The sequence below is a fragment of the Rutilus rutilus genome (assembly GCF_951802725.1).
Source record: "Rutilus rutilus genome assembly, chromosome: 17".
Classification (NCBI taxonomy): domain Eukaryota; kingdom Metazoa; phylum Chordata; class Actinopteri; order Cypriniformes; family Leuciscidae; genus Rutilus; species Rutilus rutilus.
In genome coordinates, this window is record NC_140230.1 from 10,062,045 (window position 1) to 10,079,369 (window position 17,325).

The window sequence follows — 17,325 nt, forward strand, 5'->3', positions numbered from 1 at the left end:
CACTCATTGTTAATGATATGATTTCAGATAATAACCTAGATGTGCTGTGTTTGACAGAAACCTGGCTAAACCCAAACGATTACATTACTTTAAATGAATCAACCCCGCAAGATTACTGTTATAAACATGAGCCTCGTCTGAAACGCAAAGGGGGTGGTGTTGCTGTAATTTATAGTAATAGTTTCAAAACAACTAAGAAATCAAGTTTTAAATATAATTCTTTTGAAGCATTGGTGCTTAATGTAAAAATATATAGTGTAAACGATAAATCACGTTTGAGATTTGTGCTGGCTACTGTATACAGGCCACCAGGGCACCATACAGACAATTGTTGGTGATTTTAATATACACATCGATAATGAAAAAGATGCATTGGGATTGGCATTTAAAGACATTGTAAATTCAATTGGAGTTAGACAACACGTGTCAGGACCTACTCATCGTCGTAATCATACTCTAGATCTAATATTATCACACGGAATAGATGTTGATGCCGTTGAAATTCTGCAGCAGAGCGATGACATCTCAGATCATTATCTAGTCTTGTGTAATTTGCATTTAGCCAAGGCTGCAAAGCCAACTCCGTGTTTCAAATATGTTAGACCTATCACTTCTGCCACTAAAGATTGCTTTATTAATAATCTTCCTGATCAGTTTCATCATCTCAGCATCCCAGATAGCTTAGAAGAACTTGATATTACAACCGAAACGTTTAACTCTCTCTTTTCCAGCACTTTAGACACAGTTGCTCCGTTGCGCTTAAAGAAGATTAAAGAAAATAGTCCAACGCCGTGGTACAACGAGCACAATCAGGCACTTAAGAGAGCAGCCAGAAAAATGGAGCGCAACTGGAAGAAAACAAAACTAGAGGTATTTCGCATTTCATGGAAGGAGAGCTCGATTGCTTACAGAGAGGCTTTAAAAGCTGCTAGATCTGCTTATTTTTCAACCCTATTAGAAGAAAATAAACATAATCCTAGGTATTTATTTGAAACGGTGGCTAAACTAACGAAAAATAAAGCTTCAAGCACCGAAGTTTCCAAGCAACACAGCAGTAATGATTTTATGAACTTCTTCAGTTATAAGATTGATAATATCAGGGACAAAATTATAACTATGCAACCGTCTACTACAGTATCGCATAAGGCAGTGCATTGTAGTCTCCCTGAGGAAAAATTTGATTCATTCGTTGCTATAGGAGAGGAAGAATTTACTAAACTCGTTAAATCATCTAAATCGACAACATGTATGTTAGACCCTATACCGACTAAGCTACTGAAAGAGATGCTTCCAGAGGTCATAGATCCTCTTCTTAATATCATTAATTCATCTTTGTCTCTAGGATACGTACCAAAAAACTTTAAGCTGGCTATGATTAAACCGCTTGTTAAAAAAACGCAACTTGATCCTACAGAATTAGTCAATTACAGGCCGATCTTGAATCTACCTTTTCTGTCAAAGATATTAGAAAAGGCAGTATCCTCACAACTGTGTTCCTTTCTTGAAAGAAATGATATCTGCGAGAATTTCCAGTCCGGATTCAGACCGTACCATAGTACCGAGACAGCTCTCGTTAGAGTCACAAATGATTTGCTCTTATCATCCGATCGTGGTTGTATCTCGCTATTAGTGTTACTCGATCTTAGTGCTGCATTTGACACCATTGACCACAACGTTATTTTAAATAGATTAGAACATTATGTTGGCATTACGGAAAATGCACTAGCATGGTTTAAATCAGACTTATCTGACCTTTATCAGTTTGTAGCAGTAAATGATGAGATGTCTCATCGATCACAAGTTCAGTATGGCGTACCACAAGGCTCAGTACTAGGACCGCTGCTGTTCACTCTGTACATGCTACCATTAGGAGATATCATTAGGAAACATGGAATTAGCTTTCACTGTTATGCTGACGATACTCAGCTGTATATTTCTTCAAAACCTAACGAAACTTATCAATTCACAAAATTAACGGAATGCATAGCGGATATAAAAAATTGGATGACTCGGAATTTCCTACTACTTAATTCTGAAAAAACAGAGTTTCTAATTATTGGACAAAAAACTTCCTCACGTAATAACCTAGAATACTGTCTAACACTCGATGGCTGCTCTGTTAAGTCTTCGTCGTCGGTTAGGAACCTGGGTGTGCTCTTTGATACCAATCTTTCATTTGAAAGTCACGTGTCTAGTATCTGTAAAACTGCATTTTTCCATCTTAAAAATATATCTAAATTACGCCATATGCTCTCATTGACAAATGCGGAACAATTAGTTCATGCGTTCATGACCTCAAGGCTAGATTATTGTAATGCTCTACTGGGTGGTTGCCCTGCACGCTTAATAAACAAACTACAGCTGGTTCAAAACGCAGCAGCTCGAGTTCTTACCAGAACCAGGAAGTATGACCATATTAGCCCAGTTCTGTCAAAACTGCATTGGCTCCCTATTAACCCTCTGAGGTCGGCAAACGCGCCCCCGCGTTTTGCTGGACTTTTTTTACATTGTAGCACTTTAAACTTAAATTACTCCGTCATTTATGGTCATACAGAAAAAATAAATATAAAAAAAGAATCTGTGATATTTCTACTTTTGTATGTGTCCACTTAGAATCAAATCAAAACATTGTGCTTTTGAAAAATAAAGAAAATAAACAGGGTGTGCGTTCTGCCTCTCCGTCGCGGTGAACTTTTTTTTCTTGAGCACGTCTATAAACTGAAACAAAACTCAGCGAATACTTGTCACACATTTATGAGCCATATACCTTTATAAACATTTAAGTGTGTACTTTTAAATGATCGGATTCAAACTGAAAACAAATATTTTCTGTTTAAGTAATTTGTATAAAACCAACAAGATGTCCAGCTTCTCAAACGCTTGCTCATTACAGTTAATTTGGCCACGCCTACTCGCGCAAAAGATATTCACATGCAAATCTCCACATGGAACACGAACGCGCTCATTACCTCAAAAACAAAACACTTCATCAGTCTCTGCTTTTCGTCGAGTTTGAAAGACGTGAGTTTACATTGGCTTTACCCCAGAAGAAGAATGCGATTTCAAGACAAGAAAGATAAGGTAAGAAATTCTTACATATTAGTTTGTTATTGTTGCATAAATTTCACATTGCAGTTGAACTGTTGCTAGATATATGGTGAATATTATAATATTTAGACCCGTGTTTACTGTTACTGTGTTTGTGGATATCTGCTCAAACGTAGATATGTATATGGTAGGCCTAACCATAATGTTTTATATTTGAGCGCGATCGCGTTTGAATGTATCATATTTTTTATCGCGATCGCGTTTGAATGCATCATATTTTGGAAAAGCAAAACGCTCCAAACGGCTTCATGTTTTACTATTATCTCATTTCATATCATCATAACGAATGGAAACATTTGAAGTAACATGATAATCAATATATTTTTCTCTAGCTTAGTTGTTACTGAAATCTTTTTGAAAATGTATATAGGCTGCTATATTGTTATTATTTTATGCAGCACTGCGCATAGCCTATACCTACAAGGCACAACAAACCTGTGTTCATTATATAATATATTGTTGGAAACATTTGTGTGAGTGTGTGTGTGTATTCTGTGAATTTTAAAAAGCAATTTTAACCAGAAAAATCTCAAATGTATTCCCAAAATCGTGCAGGCCTTTCTCTTGATATCAGTATGTTCAATTTTTTTTTTTTTCAGGGCCCAGATGCCACTGAGTCCTGCTGACTTCAACATTCACAGTACATGTTTCTGTACATGAACATGGTAAAGTGAAAATCAAACACCTTGGAAATGAAAGGTATGTACAATGTTTTTAGGAATGGCACAAGGGTCTCTTTCTTTGGATCATTGTTATCAATAAGTGTTTTTTTTTTTTGTTGTGTATCTTTGGATTATGTTGTAAATAAATCCAAACAATTTTAAAAGCCATTCTTTTTTTAATCTCCTCATTCTTTGTGCAAGGTTGGTCAGAATGATGGGCCCTGATAAGCTCCTAATAGGGCCATTAGGGAGTGTCTTTGTCTTTCTCAGGTGTAAAAAGCCTTACATATTAATGAGATGATCCGCCCCTTCGCATATTGCTTTTTCACACAAAACACGTCGTAAAAATTTTAAATCAATATATTGTCTTCTCTGAATGAGCAGTCAGGGTGATTTTCACATAGTTTTAGAGCAAATATTCTAGGCTACGTCATACAATTTTCAAAAGTCTTGTGAAGAAATAATCAGTATGGGTTTCATGACCTTATTTCAGTGAGAATTTTTTTTTGTATTTTCACAAACCACGCATAAATGTCATTATCTCATAACTACAAACTTTTACACACATGCTGTTGATATATTATTGTAGCAGAGTTTGTGCTGAATACAGTGTAATAAGACTTTAGCCATGAAAATGTCACAAGTAACAGAAATAAGCACAAATGTCAGAACATGTCAGAACACCTCCAGGGCCCAGAAAACAGCTCAGACCCCAGAGGGTTAAACATCGCATCAATTTTAAAATATTGCTGATTACTTACAAAGCACTAAATGGTTTAGCTCCGCAGTACTTGAGCGAGCTCTTAACGCATTATAGTCCGTCACGTCTATTGCGATCTCAAAATTCCGGCCAGTTACTAATACCTAGAATATCAAAATCGACTGCTGGCGGTAGATCCTTTTCCTATTTAGCACCAAAACTCTGGAACAGTCTTCCTACCATTGTCCGGGAAGCAGACACACTCTGTCAGTTCAAAGCTAGACTAAAAACACATCTCTTTGACCTAGCATTCACATAATACATTATAGACTTCTATAATTTAATGTTAGGCTGCATAGATTAGGTCAGCCGGAACCGGGAACACTTCCCATAACTCCTGATGTACTCGTTACATCATGAGAAGAATGGCATCTACGCTAATTTTAGTGTCTGTGTTTATCCCGAGGTTTTCCTGCAGCCTGCCGGATCCAGGCCGTATCCAGATCTGACGAAGGACCTTCGCCTGGACCGATGACAACGCAGTGCTGAAGTGCCAACTAGTCTCTCCCTATGGAGGATCCCTCTACCACTATACAGATAAGGCGTTGTCGGGAAAATTTGTTTCGCGTTCCTACCCCAAAGCAACAAAATAAAATAAAATTCTGAATCAAAATTTATAAGGAAAGACAAGTACTTTGTTTAGGCGTGGCTTGTAGGGAATTCCAAACCTGCGTATTTTCAAATGCACATAACTATAGAACCCATTCTAAATGCGCATGTGAACGCCATCAGCGTTTCTCACAGGTTCACGTTTAAAGTCTGTGTAGAGGGAATGGTGTCGTCTTAGCGGCCCCTAATTTAATAACAAATGATCGTTGCGACGGAAGCAAATCAATCAAAACTAACTTTAGATGGAAAATAACTTAACTCTGCTATAAAGCCAAAACAATCTCTGTTACCTTAAATTATACGCTTATCTCTGTGAAGCTGCTTTGAAACAATTTAAGATTGTTAAAAGCGCTATATAAATGAAGATGACTTGACTTGACTATAGTCTACCAATCACGTTAGTGAAGCCTGAGTGACATATACTGTAATCGGCATGGACCATGGTCATGATTGCATGAACTTCATAAAAAATTATGATAGCCTAAAAATTAAAAAAAGGCTTTAAAATGCTTTACAACATTGGGTCTTAAGTGGCTTGGAAATGCCACAAAAAAAAAAAAACCTAAAACTGTTTTCTAAACCTAAAAGCGCCAGGTAAACTCCGAATGACACGACAGACAGCACTTTCCATCAAGTTCTCCGCATCTCCAATAGTGTAAAGGAAAGAGCCACTCGCAAATAATCTTAGGGCAATGCAAACAGTTTGGGCTGTAGCCTAGTTAAAGCCCGACTCCGACAAGTCGAAAATAAATGTGCGTTTCCAACAAATTAATAATGTAAACGACAATCTCACGAGTCACGAGAAAAAATATATATCTCAGAAAGTGCACTATCGCGCTGCGCTGGACTTCCCGTATCAGCTCCGCTTATGAAGCCGCAGTCTAATCCTGATAACATGAAATAAGCCTGCTCCCGAGCAGGTTTAAGATTGCGCACCTGTTGCTATGACAGCAAGTCCAGGATGAGCGTCGAAGAACCAAACAATCCAAGATCATGCCAAATCCCCAACAATCAAATCCAGCTAACTGAGTTAGCGACGTACGAAGAACGGGCCCCAGTCGACAATGAATAGACAGGAGTCCAATAATAGCGTAACGAATCACTTATTCTAGACGAATCAGACATATAATGAGGGCTGTGTTAAAGGGATAGTTCACTTTGAAATTAAATTTTGGTATGTTTTAGCTTACCTGAAGGGCATCCAAGATGTAGGTGTCTTTTTTTCCTCAGTAGTTTCAATTTTGATATTTTAGGTCAAACCGTTCTTGTCTGTCAGTCATATAATGCAGGTCTGCGGTCACTGTCTCAAAACAGCATGCACAAGTCCAAATTAAAACAATTCCCCATCGTCCAAATGAAACAATTCCCCATCGTAAGTACACTTTGATGGCCTAAGACACGAAACGAGCGGTTTGTGTGAGAAAACGAACAGTATTAAATATAGTTTTTGCCTCTTGAACAAAGCCGCGTCCAACTGATCTGACGGCGCGGGCGGGTATAGATATATACACTGATGTCGCCTTGGCTAATGAACTGCAATAGCGAAGGCGACATCTAGTGTTTCTATATCTATATCCGCCCGCGTGCGGGTATAGAAACACTAGCACTAGATGTCGCCTTCGCTATTGCAGTTCATTAGCCAAGGCGACATCAGTGTATATATCTATACCCGCCCGCGCCGTCAGATCAGTTGGACGCGGCTTTGTTCAAGAGGCAAAAACTATATAAATACGGTTCGTTTTCTCACACAAACCGCTCGTTTCGTGTCTTAGGCCATCAAAGTGTACTTACGATGGGGAATTGTTTCATTTGGACGATGGGGAATTGTTTTAATTTGGACTTGTTCATGCTCTTTGAGACAGTGACCGCAGACCTGCATTATTTGACTGACAGACAAGAACGGTTTGACCTAAAAATATCAAAATTGAAACTACTGCGGAAACAAAGACACCTACATCTTGGATGCCCTTCAGGTAAGCTAAAACATACCAAAATTTAATTTCAAAGTGAACTATCCCTTTAACAGTAAAACGTCCGTCATCAACGAATTTTAAAAACACGGATGGATAATACAAAATGCTTACTGACATTTTGACAGAAAAAAAACAAGCAAGAACAAATTTTAAACTTAGCCCGTCAATTTTCATTTTACAGTTATCTTCTTTCTCTGTGCGCGCGCGTCCGTGTTTGTGAGAGCTCGCGCAGCACTGATACAACGGTACTTTTTAACCCAAGTAACTAACGCGCTAGTTGTCATACAAAATAAATATGTAACATAATTAGGTACTTTAGTTATTATTAACACAATAACGTAACACATGAAGGCAACGTTTCTCAACACTGAGAATTAATAAATAAACGCCTGTTTCTCCAGACTCGCGCTTATCGGTAATCCACAAATCACAGCACTTTCATAATCACTAAGCCATAGCGATTTCAAAATTTATTAAGATTAATTGTTCAGCATTACTTGAGCATTTTATTATTTGCATGGCTGAATGATGTCTTCCTCTTATCTGAGTGACCATGAATAACGGAGTATTTTAAGATAATCCATGCGATCCATCATCGAATCCATAGAAGTTAACTCAATACAATATTTCAACTTTCCACATCGAGCACAGGCCGTTTACCTTCAGGAGTCAGAAGTACCGTGACTACTGTACTGTCCTCGCTTATGAAATTAGACGGCAGCCTCTGGAGTGGAAGGGGGATCACGCGGGATTCTTTATTGGTGTCGATTTTCAGTCTCTTTTTAATGATAGGCCTTACGCATCTGTCAATCATCCCCGCTTGCTATTTGGGGAATGAACCAAGCGCTATGATTGATCGAACTCTTCTTCTTTTGCTGTTGCTTGATTTGAGGACTGCGCGTGCAGAGGCGTCACCAGGTTTTTGCGTAGTTTAGAGTAACAAATCGTACCATCGTACTTTGAAGTCAAAATGCGTATCCGCTACGCAAAATGCGTACAGGTTGGCAGGTCTGTAAAAGCTGTCTCAACGAACCGGCAAGATTAATGATTATGAATATGTAAGATATAGCAGGAGACATTTTAATTGTTTACTAATAAACCAGGTTTTTTATGTCAGTGTCGGCTGCAAAGATTAAGCTGACGATGCTGACTCGCGATCCTCGCAGTAGTGAACGCACCAGAGAGAAATGCACATTTCATACGGATTACATAAGCAGAGAACAGTCAGTTTTCTTTCGTTTTGAATTGTTCTGTTTAAAAGTAGACATTTCAAGCTTTTTTTATATTTGTCTCAGGTCTGTGAGGCAAGTAGGCTACCTTATACTCTGAGTTTCGGTTAATTTATGAGACCAGCTCCAGTTCACGCACCGGAGCCTCCGTGTCGTGATTATCTATTTTCTAATATATTTACTTCTTATTTATTAAATCCAGACAATTGGTTGATGAAACATTGATTAAAATTAAGATACAATTAATACAAAACGAAATAAAATTTAAAGACAGGCTTTGTGCTTTCTGTTTGAGGTCTCTGTGAAAGTTTTAAAGCAGTCTTTTAGTGCCGCTTTCAGAGCGCTCACATCCGTAACGGAGAACTGTCCCGTCTGTAAAAAAAATTTTTGTTCTGTTTTTTTTGTGTGAAATAAATTTCTAAATAAATGCGACTTATAGTCCAGTGCGACTTAGGCTTTATATATTTTTTCCTCTTCATGGCGCATTTTTTGACTGATGCGATTTATACTCCGGAGCGACTTATAGTCCGGAAAATACGGTAAGTTATTTATTCTTTCTGTGCGGCCCGGTACCAAATGTCCCACGGACCGGTACCGGTCTGCGGCCCGGGGGTTGGGGACCCCTGGTTTAAATCACATTAAAACATGTGAAGGAAAGAGGCCGCGGCACAATAATAGTTTTACCTAGATTATCTTGTTTTCATAATCGTTGGTAGCCAAAATCAATTAAGATTAATCGCACAGCCCTACTAACTATCTATGGACACTAAATGTTTTTTCTATAAGTAATGAGATAAATGTAATATTACGTGACATTGTTTGCAAGCTGATGCCTTTCTATGGTTGAAACACTAATTGCACGATTTACATGAGACATTCGTATGATGTTCAAGTTCATGTGAAATCAAGAAATCAATATTTTCAACCCACCCCTAGTAAATTATATGGCAGGGAATGAGTTTGCAATAATTATCTAGCACAAAATAAGTAAACACTAATTGCTAATTAAGAAAAACATATATTTATCAGCCACTGAAGTACCACTGGGAACCACCCTCTAAGCATCTTTCCTGTGGAAGAGCTTCCTCATCTTCATCAGTGATATTTCATCCCTGCCATGAATGACTGGGTTCGCAAGGACCAACTGTTCTCCATGATACTTTTGGGTGAGGACAAGAATCAGGTGTTACCTTTTGCAGGAAGTAGGTCTGAAAATTAATGAAGTTGTTGGTCTTGACGATATTTGGGCAGCTTTTGCAGCAGAACATGCGTGTAAAGATAGACTTCATGGCTGGGGGCCCATTCCAGGTGCTCATCATGGAATTAGCAATCTAACAAAGGTAAACAAAGTTAATTTCAAACAGAAGACATTTCAAACAGTATGGGTACTGTTTGAAATCTATAATTTCAAACATCATGGGAATGCAACTGCACAACAAGGAAACAATATAGTGCTAATAAGGGATGTTGACTGTTAACTGACCTTAACAGTAATGTACATTGGTTAATTGGCACATTTATGTTTAGAAATGTTCAATTACTGTCACGTTAAAGTTATAAACAAATGATTAATAGTTAGTAGGGGTGTGACGAGACGCTTACTCCACGAGACGAGACGAGACACGAGATTGGGTTCACGAGAACGAGACAAGACGAGATTTTTACACAATTTTTAAGAAATCCTCAATGATGAAATATATGAATGGAAAATAGTATTTTATTCAACTGAAAATCACAAAATGCTAAACAATTTAGGTTCATTTTGAAATCAACTTGTAATGAATGTTATTTTACTTCTATTTTAATGAATTCTATGCAGTAAAGGACATGCAAACACTGCAAAATGTTTTGCTATAAACTCTACTGTCTGGCTTCTCCCCTGTACGATTTCACATGAGAAATCTAACTCCTTTCCACAAATCGAACATAAAGAAAAAATAAAACAGTATAAATAAAATAAATATAAATAACTGAAATAACACTTTAAATGCAAACAGTAAGTGTGTATCCATAATCAAAGTACTGCTCTCTCAAAACTACAAGTTCAAACAGAAACAATTTTTTTTTTTTCAAGGATGAAAAAGAGATAAAATTAACTACACAGAACAGACTTAAGATTATGGTCATGTTCTTTTTCAAGAATATAAGCATGTCGACGATTTCTGGCAGCATTTGAGACCTTTGGGCAGTAGCTAACTAGGGCTGCACGATATGAGGAAAAGCTGCGATGTGCGATAACATTGTTTAATATTGCGATGTCGATATGACTTGTGATATGTGAATGTTAGCTATACTGTTCCCATGTCTTAGTGCTTTAATAGGTTCTTTGCGCGATAGGTCAAATGTTTATTACCTGCCTGGTTCAGATTACACTATTTTAGCGCGATTTTGGCACGATCCGTTTCGTGGAGATTCGTAAAGGACAACGGGCGTCGGGACGCAAGATTCGATCGTTTCATTTCGAATAGTGTGTCATAGTGGGCGACAACCTACGCGTCTGCGATGCTTCAGGACATCATGACAGAAAGACTAGCATGTTTAACTTTAACGTTGAGGGTTGAGTGTGAGCGAGAGTGAGTGTGCGTGAGTGAGTGAGAGTGCGAGCAACAGTGAGTGTGCGTCCGCCAGTGAGCGTGTGTGTGTGTGTGTGTGTGTGTTCGCGCGCGAGTGAGTGAGCAAGGGACAGTGAGTGTGTGTGTGATTGGCCCGGCACACAAATGATTTAAAAGTGGCAGGGGCATCTTCAATAGGCTACTAATTTCACCCTCACGCTCCATCACACTGACATCACAACAACTCACGAGACAAAGTTTTACCTCGACGAGAAATCTCGTCGCGTTTTAATCTCGCGAGATCTCGTAACACGAGATCTCGTCACACCCCTAATAGTTAGTAAGGTAGTCGTTAAGTTAAGGTATTGGGTAGGAATTGGGTATGATTAAGGGATTTAGAATATGTTCATGCAAAATAAGGCATTAAAGGGTTAGTTCACCCAAAAATGAAAATTCTGTCAGTAATTACTCACCCTCATGTTGTTCCAACCCTGTAAGACCTTCGTTCATCTTCGGAACACAAATTAAGATATTTTTGATGAAATCTGAGCGCTGGCTCACTCCTCCATAGACTTCTAGGTGACCGAAACTTGCTGGCCCAGAAAATGTATTAAAGAGATCGTTAATATAGTCCAAGTGACTACAGTGGCTCAATCTTAAGTATATCAAGCGACGAGAATACTTTTTGTGCGCAAAAACAAACAAAAATAACGACTTTATTCCACTATTCATTTCCTTCTATCTGGGCCTCGAGTTAGTTCACGTAGTGTTTTTGCGCAGCGCGTCTGTGTTGTTCGTCACACGCATCACACACATGACCAGCGTCGGCCAATAGTGAGCCTACGTGGTGACGTGTAACACTATCTATCACGTAAAACACTACGTGAACTAACTCGAGGCCCAGATAGAAGGAAATGAATAGTGGAATAAAGTCGTTATTTTTGTTGTTTTTTTTGCGCACAAAAAGTATTCTCGTCGCTTGATATACTTAAGATTGAGCCACTGTAGTCACTTGGACTATATTAACGATCTCTTTAATAACTTTTCTGGCCAGCGCTCAGATTTCATCAAAAATATCTTAATTTGTGTTCTGAAGATGAACGAAGGTCTTACGGGGTTGGAACAACATGAGGGTGAGTAATTACTGACAGAATTTTCATTTTTGGGTGAACTAACCCTTTAATATGTGCTTTATAATTACTAATAAACAGCCAATATCCTAGTAATATGCATGCTAATAAGCAACTAGTTAATAGTGAGAATTGGACCCTAAACTTAAGTGTTACCATCTCTCGCAGTACAAGCAAAGTATGGTATGTTGCGCATCATTATTCTGCTATAATTTAGGCCTATATAAACTGTGAAATATCATTACAATTTAAATACCTTTCCTATTTTAAACTTAAAAAAAAAAAAATTATTCCTGTCTCATTACTTGGCCATTTTTGTCACATGGTCCTTCAGAAATCCTTCTAATATGCTCATTAGGTACAAAATAAACATTGTTTATCATCATCACAGTTGTAAGTGGTTGTGTTGCTTAATACTTGTTTTACCTTAGCAAGACAGAAGCAGGCCTGCATGCGGACTTTATAAAAGCACTGGTCTTGTTCTAGGATATCCGTAAGAGCAAGTCGTGACGCAGGAGTGGGAAATTTTTCCAACGCTGAAATAGCCTCCTCCTGGGCCACGACATCCCTCTCAAACCGTAGTTGGTACTGCCACATGAAATCAGCCTGTTCAAACTCTACCTTCCGCAGGATGGACATGTCTGGATCAATTCGGATCCACAGCAGAGGAGAGTCAGCACTGTGATGTCAAAACAGAGGAAAATGGTTTATTGCAGGTATGATGCTGAAATTAATCAAGCTTTCTTTGACTTGGACTAAAAAGAATCTAAAGAATCGGACCTTCCTATAGCCTGGAATTGCCATAGATTCTAAATTCTGACTAAGGATATTATTTGAAAAATGCAGTGGTCGAATGTAACGAAGTACAAATACTTCGTTACTTAAATAAATTGTTCACGTATCTGTACTTTACTTAAGTAGAATCAGTAGTGCATACTTTTGACTTTTACTTCGTTACTTTTTGCAGCAATTATTATACTTTCTACTCCACTACATTTCTACAACGTTTCATTACATTTTCGTTACATTTTCTGATCAGGTTTCCCCCAGCCAAAACAGGGATTGAAAAAAATCTCCATGTTTTCGGTGCTGCCGTTCATGGTGGCGCTGCCAATAAAGCACCTAAGCTGTCACAAGGAAACAGCAAAAGTAATGAATATGTAAAATATAGCAAGTGTTGACACCAGTGTTGTGGGCATTAGCGGATTAAATTAAGAGCTAATTAATTATTACTTATGTACAGCAAATCTCTATTGGAATTATAAAATTGGTCTGTTTATTGTGGAAGAATTATTTTTATACTTAAAATTACGATGCTGATATTTCATATTTTAACAGTTTGGCTACGCAAAATTTAGCATTTAATCAAATGCTGATTCAGCATTAAGGAGAGAAAAGAATGTACAAGAAGAAGAGAAACTAAGCTCTTTGTCTCTTGTTTGTGTAAGAACATAAATTTTGTGTGTGCATGTTGAACAGAAAGATACATTCCATAACTAGACAAATATGTAGAAAGGCATTAATCTAACTATGGCTGCCTCCTAATAGTTGACTAAATGTTAAAAAGAGAAGGCTTAGTCCACCAAAACTGTATTAGTCGGTAAGTCGCAGAATCATATAAGTTGTGTGTAGACACACAAGAACAACAACACGTTGTGCTTTTGTAAAATAAAGAAACCAAACAAGATTCGCTTTCTGCCGTCTCCGTGAACTGAAGCGCGTCACAAAAATGAATTGAAACTCAAGAGTATAGGCTACTTGCCTCACAGACATGAGAAATATATCTATAGAAAGCTTGCTGCATTTCTCTCTAAAGGTGTTTAGTCGACTAATGGCTTAAATGAACTAGTAGACTACTAGTAGACTAGAAAAATCTTTAGTCGGGGGCAGCTCTAAATCTAACTACTGGCTCATTTCCACCGAGCGGGACGGTACAGTACATTACGTGAATATTTCCGTTTCCATTGTCAAAATTATTGAATGGTACCAAAATCCCGAACTGTACCACTTTTTTGGGACGCTTCCGTTGGGGTACTAGCACAGTAGCCCAGTACCTAAGGGTGGAGCTAGACTCACTGCAGAACGTTGATTGGTTGACAGAGAATCGTTACTTGCACATGCTTTTTCAGCTGTGTTTTTGTGAACAAGAACAAGATCTGCTGTCCTCCACTGTTGTTTACTGTGTCGCTTTCTTCTTCTCGTGAGAATGACGTTGCTCGCTACACCATGCCTATCAAGTAAGGGTACTGTTGGCGGTACAAACGCAAGCCGGATCAGGGTTTACCGTCCCGAATCGTACTGTACCGCTCAGTGGAAATGAGCATAAAATGTTCTTGCAATTCCTAAGTGTTGCCCACTTAAATGTTGGAATATTCATTGATCTGCATGGGATGGAAGCATAAGTCATAAAAACAGCTTACTCCATGGCTGACAAGTCCATGTCTACTTCCTCTCCATTCATTAGAGGGATTTTCTTCTTCTTGTTCCTGGCAGAGAGAAAATGTAAGAGGATATATATAAAAAAAAAAGAAAGAAAATGAAGATAATGACCTATATCTTATTTCAAAGTGCTGTACTAGGAAGATTTTTTAAAACAACTAGGGGTGAAACAGGTACATGAAAAAACATACGAACCGTTCGGTTCGCTTGTCTCGGTTCAGTGCGTGTGTGCGTCGCACGGTTCGACGCATGCGCAATGTAGCCTCGTGCCCGTGCTAATACAATGCTAAATCATAAATCAGGTGTATGTAGAATAACATTATGATGTCCAGCAATCGATTTAAATAGTACACTGGGTTTACTTAGACATTTAATGAGATCTACTCCACTATGTTGTTTTTTCATGTGAATAAATACATAGATTGTCAGTTTCAGGTAGCCTATGTAGCCTACTTTAATTGTCCAGTGGCAGAACTTTTGCCAAGCGTGTCATAGGTTCTGAGTTCTAATCCGCACTCGTATATATTTTTTTTCTTTTTCATCAAAACCGATTATGTTTATCAGTGGTTGTATATCAAGCAGGGACAGATTTGTGTGAATTTTGTTTGTGATTTCACCGGAACGAATAGAGAGTCGCCTCAACGGATTGAAGCGCGCGTCCGAGTGAAGACTGTGCAGCGTGTGCGTGAGCCACAAGAGAACACAGTATCAGCGCCACTGATCGCAGCGGCAACGAGCAGTTTTATCACTTGATTAAAAAAAACTAATTTCAGCGCTAGATTGCTTCTTATTTAACAAGCGAACGAAACGAATAATTTGCTAGCTAACCGGAGATGTTTTATTTATTTGTATTGGTACATCCGAGCCGCGAGATATCGACCCTGGCAAAAAGTGGTGGGTACATGTCCCACCCATAAATTACGCCCATGAGACACGAGGAGAAATTGACAAAGAACTGTCCGACACAGCCCACGTAGCGCTCACTACAGATGGATGGACCTCCAGGGCCACTGAAAGTTTCCTCACAGTGAGCGCTCACTCACTATATTACTTCGAAATGGGAAATGAGAAGCTGCGTTTTGCAAACACGCCCCATTTATGAAATAAATAAATTAATAATTAGATAATTAAGCTATATATCATATGCTGAAGTAAATTTTTGGAGTGTTAAAGATTAAAAGAAAAAATAACAACAAGAACCGTACAGAACCGAAAACCGTGACCCTAAAACCGTGATACGAACCGAACCGTGGGTTTCACCCCTAAAAACAACACCAATAACCTACTATTATTTATAGGCATATACTCTGATTAGATTTAGGCATGATCTTTGTTCTGGAAGCAAGTCCTACCTTCTGCTTTTGGAGTGGCAGGGAATGTCATGTTTGAGACTGTTCTCCTCTATCTGCAATGTGTGGTTAAATGACCCATCCAATTCCTGCACTGTCACTTTAATAGGGCCCTGATGAAAATCAAAAGCATACACATGATGACCACTTATAAGACCATTTTTGTGCTTTCACTACCTGTTTGAAACACTTTCTTTTATCCATCTATACATTCTCTCACACAATTTTCCTTATGGTATTCTCTCTGCAGTCACTCACCACATATTTCTGTGTGCCAGATGAAGTGTAGTCCTGACGGATCTCTAGTTCCAAAACATTTCTTTTCCTGTTGAAGGCAAAACTTCCAAAGAATTTTACCACCCCACTCTGGTCTCTGAGGTTGATGAGTCAACGGTAATAATATATTGAAGAACTACAATACTTAAGAACTTGAGTTCAACATTTTTCAAGTTAAAAGCAACTGAAACATTTGTGTTTTCACAGAGATGAATTTGCCAGGGAAGATCACCAAATGTTGTGCTGTCCGTGGATGCGAGTGGCGTGTCACTATAAAAGCAAATAAAACTTATAATCAATGAGCCAGGTATGGAAGCATGTTTCAGCCATGGAATAAAAAATAAAAAAGGTAATTGCAACTTTTTATTTCTCACAATTGGGTGTTTATATCCTGCAATTCTGACTTTAAACAATGTTGCTGTTCAAATACAGGTTTTTACAAAGTTTTATAAAATGATAAACGAGTCAAAATTATAACTGGTTAAATTTATATTCTGATGAGAATGCAAATTTGCTTATTTTTGATCCATAGGTTAATGTGTGTATACGCTGCATACAAATATGGGCTGATGCATTTACTGTGAAATGTGCAGCACTCATATGTATTTAAATCATCGCCCTTTGAAGTTTAATATTCACAATAAGCCATGTCGCGATTCCTGTCCCCATATTTAAGACCTCTTGAGAAATTAAGACTTTGCTAAAACTAAATTTAAGACTATTTTACCCACAGGGACCCTGATGAGCTACTCCTGACAACATGGCAAATTGATAAGGAAAGAGTAACCTTTTTTGGAACGTTTGTTTTGATGAATCCTCTTCAGACAGCATATTCACATCTCTGATATTAACCAATCATAACAGTGGTCATTTACTGACAAGTCTTAAAGGAGCTAAAACTGTTTTGATGGCAGAATGCAGCAACTGACCAATCAGAATTAAGTATTCTTAGGAGCCACAAAAGAAATCAAGAAACATAACTTCAATCCACATAAAGGCTGAACATTTGAAGGATACACCCATTGTTTGATGAGGGGTCCGATGTCCTTCCCTGAGACGTTGGAAATGGATTTGAGGAATCCAGAGGTGGATACCAGCATCTGGCTCCACATGTGAGACTGATATTTCTGGGATGAGGCTGTGCTGGCCAGACTCAAGAGCTTGTTAAACACCTGAAGAGAGATTTGATTGCCTTAGACTGAACAGTAAATAAATCACAAGGACAATTAAAATTTTAT

General features: G+C 38.3%; 1 protein-coding gene across 1 annotated transcript in view; it reads right to left on the reverse strand.

Moving 5' to 3' along the window:
* Nucleotides 1–17,325, reverse strand: part of taf2 (TAF2 RNA polymerase II, TATA box binding protein (TBP)-associated factor) — a 73,633-nt gene that overhangs the window by 27,064 nt on the left and 29,244 nt on the right. Inside the window, exons 12-17 of the mRNA XM_084435541.1 lie at nt 17,105–17,259; nt 16,070–16,184; nt 15,815–15,924; nt 14,444–14,509; nt 12,450–12,702; nt 9,532–9,672 (exon numbers count right to left, since the gene is read on the reverse strand). Of these exons, the coding sequence (XP_084291667.1) occupies nt 9,532–9,672; nt 12,450–12,702; nt 14,444–14,509; nt 15,815–15,924; nt 16,070–16,184; nt 17,105–17,259 (840 nt within the window). The remainder of the gene's footprint in view (nt 1–9,531; nt 9,673–12,449; nt 12,703–14,443; nt 14,510–15,814; nt 15,925–16,069; nt 16,185–17,104; nt 17,260–17,325) is intronic.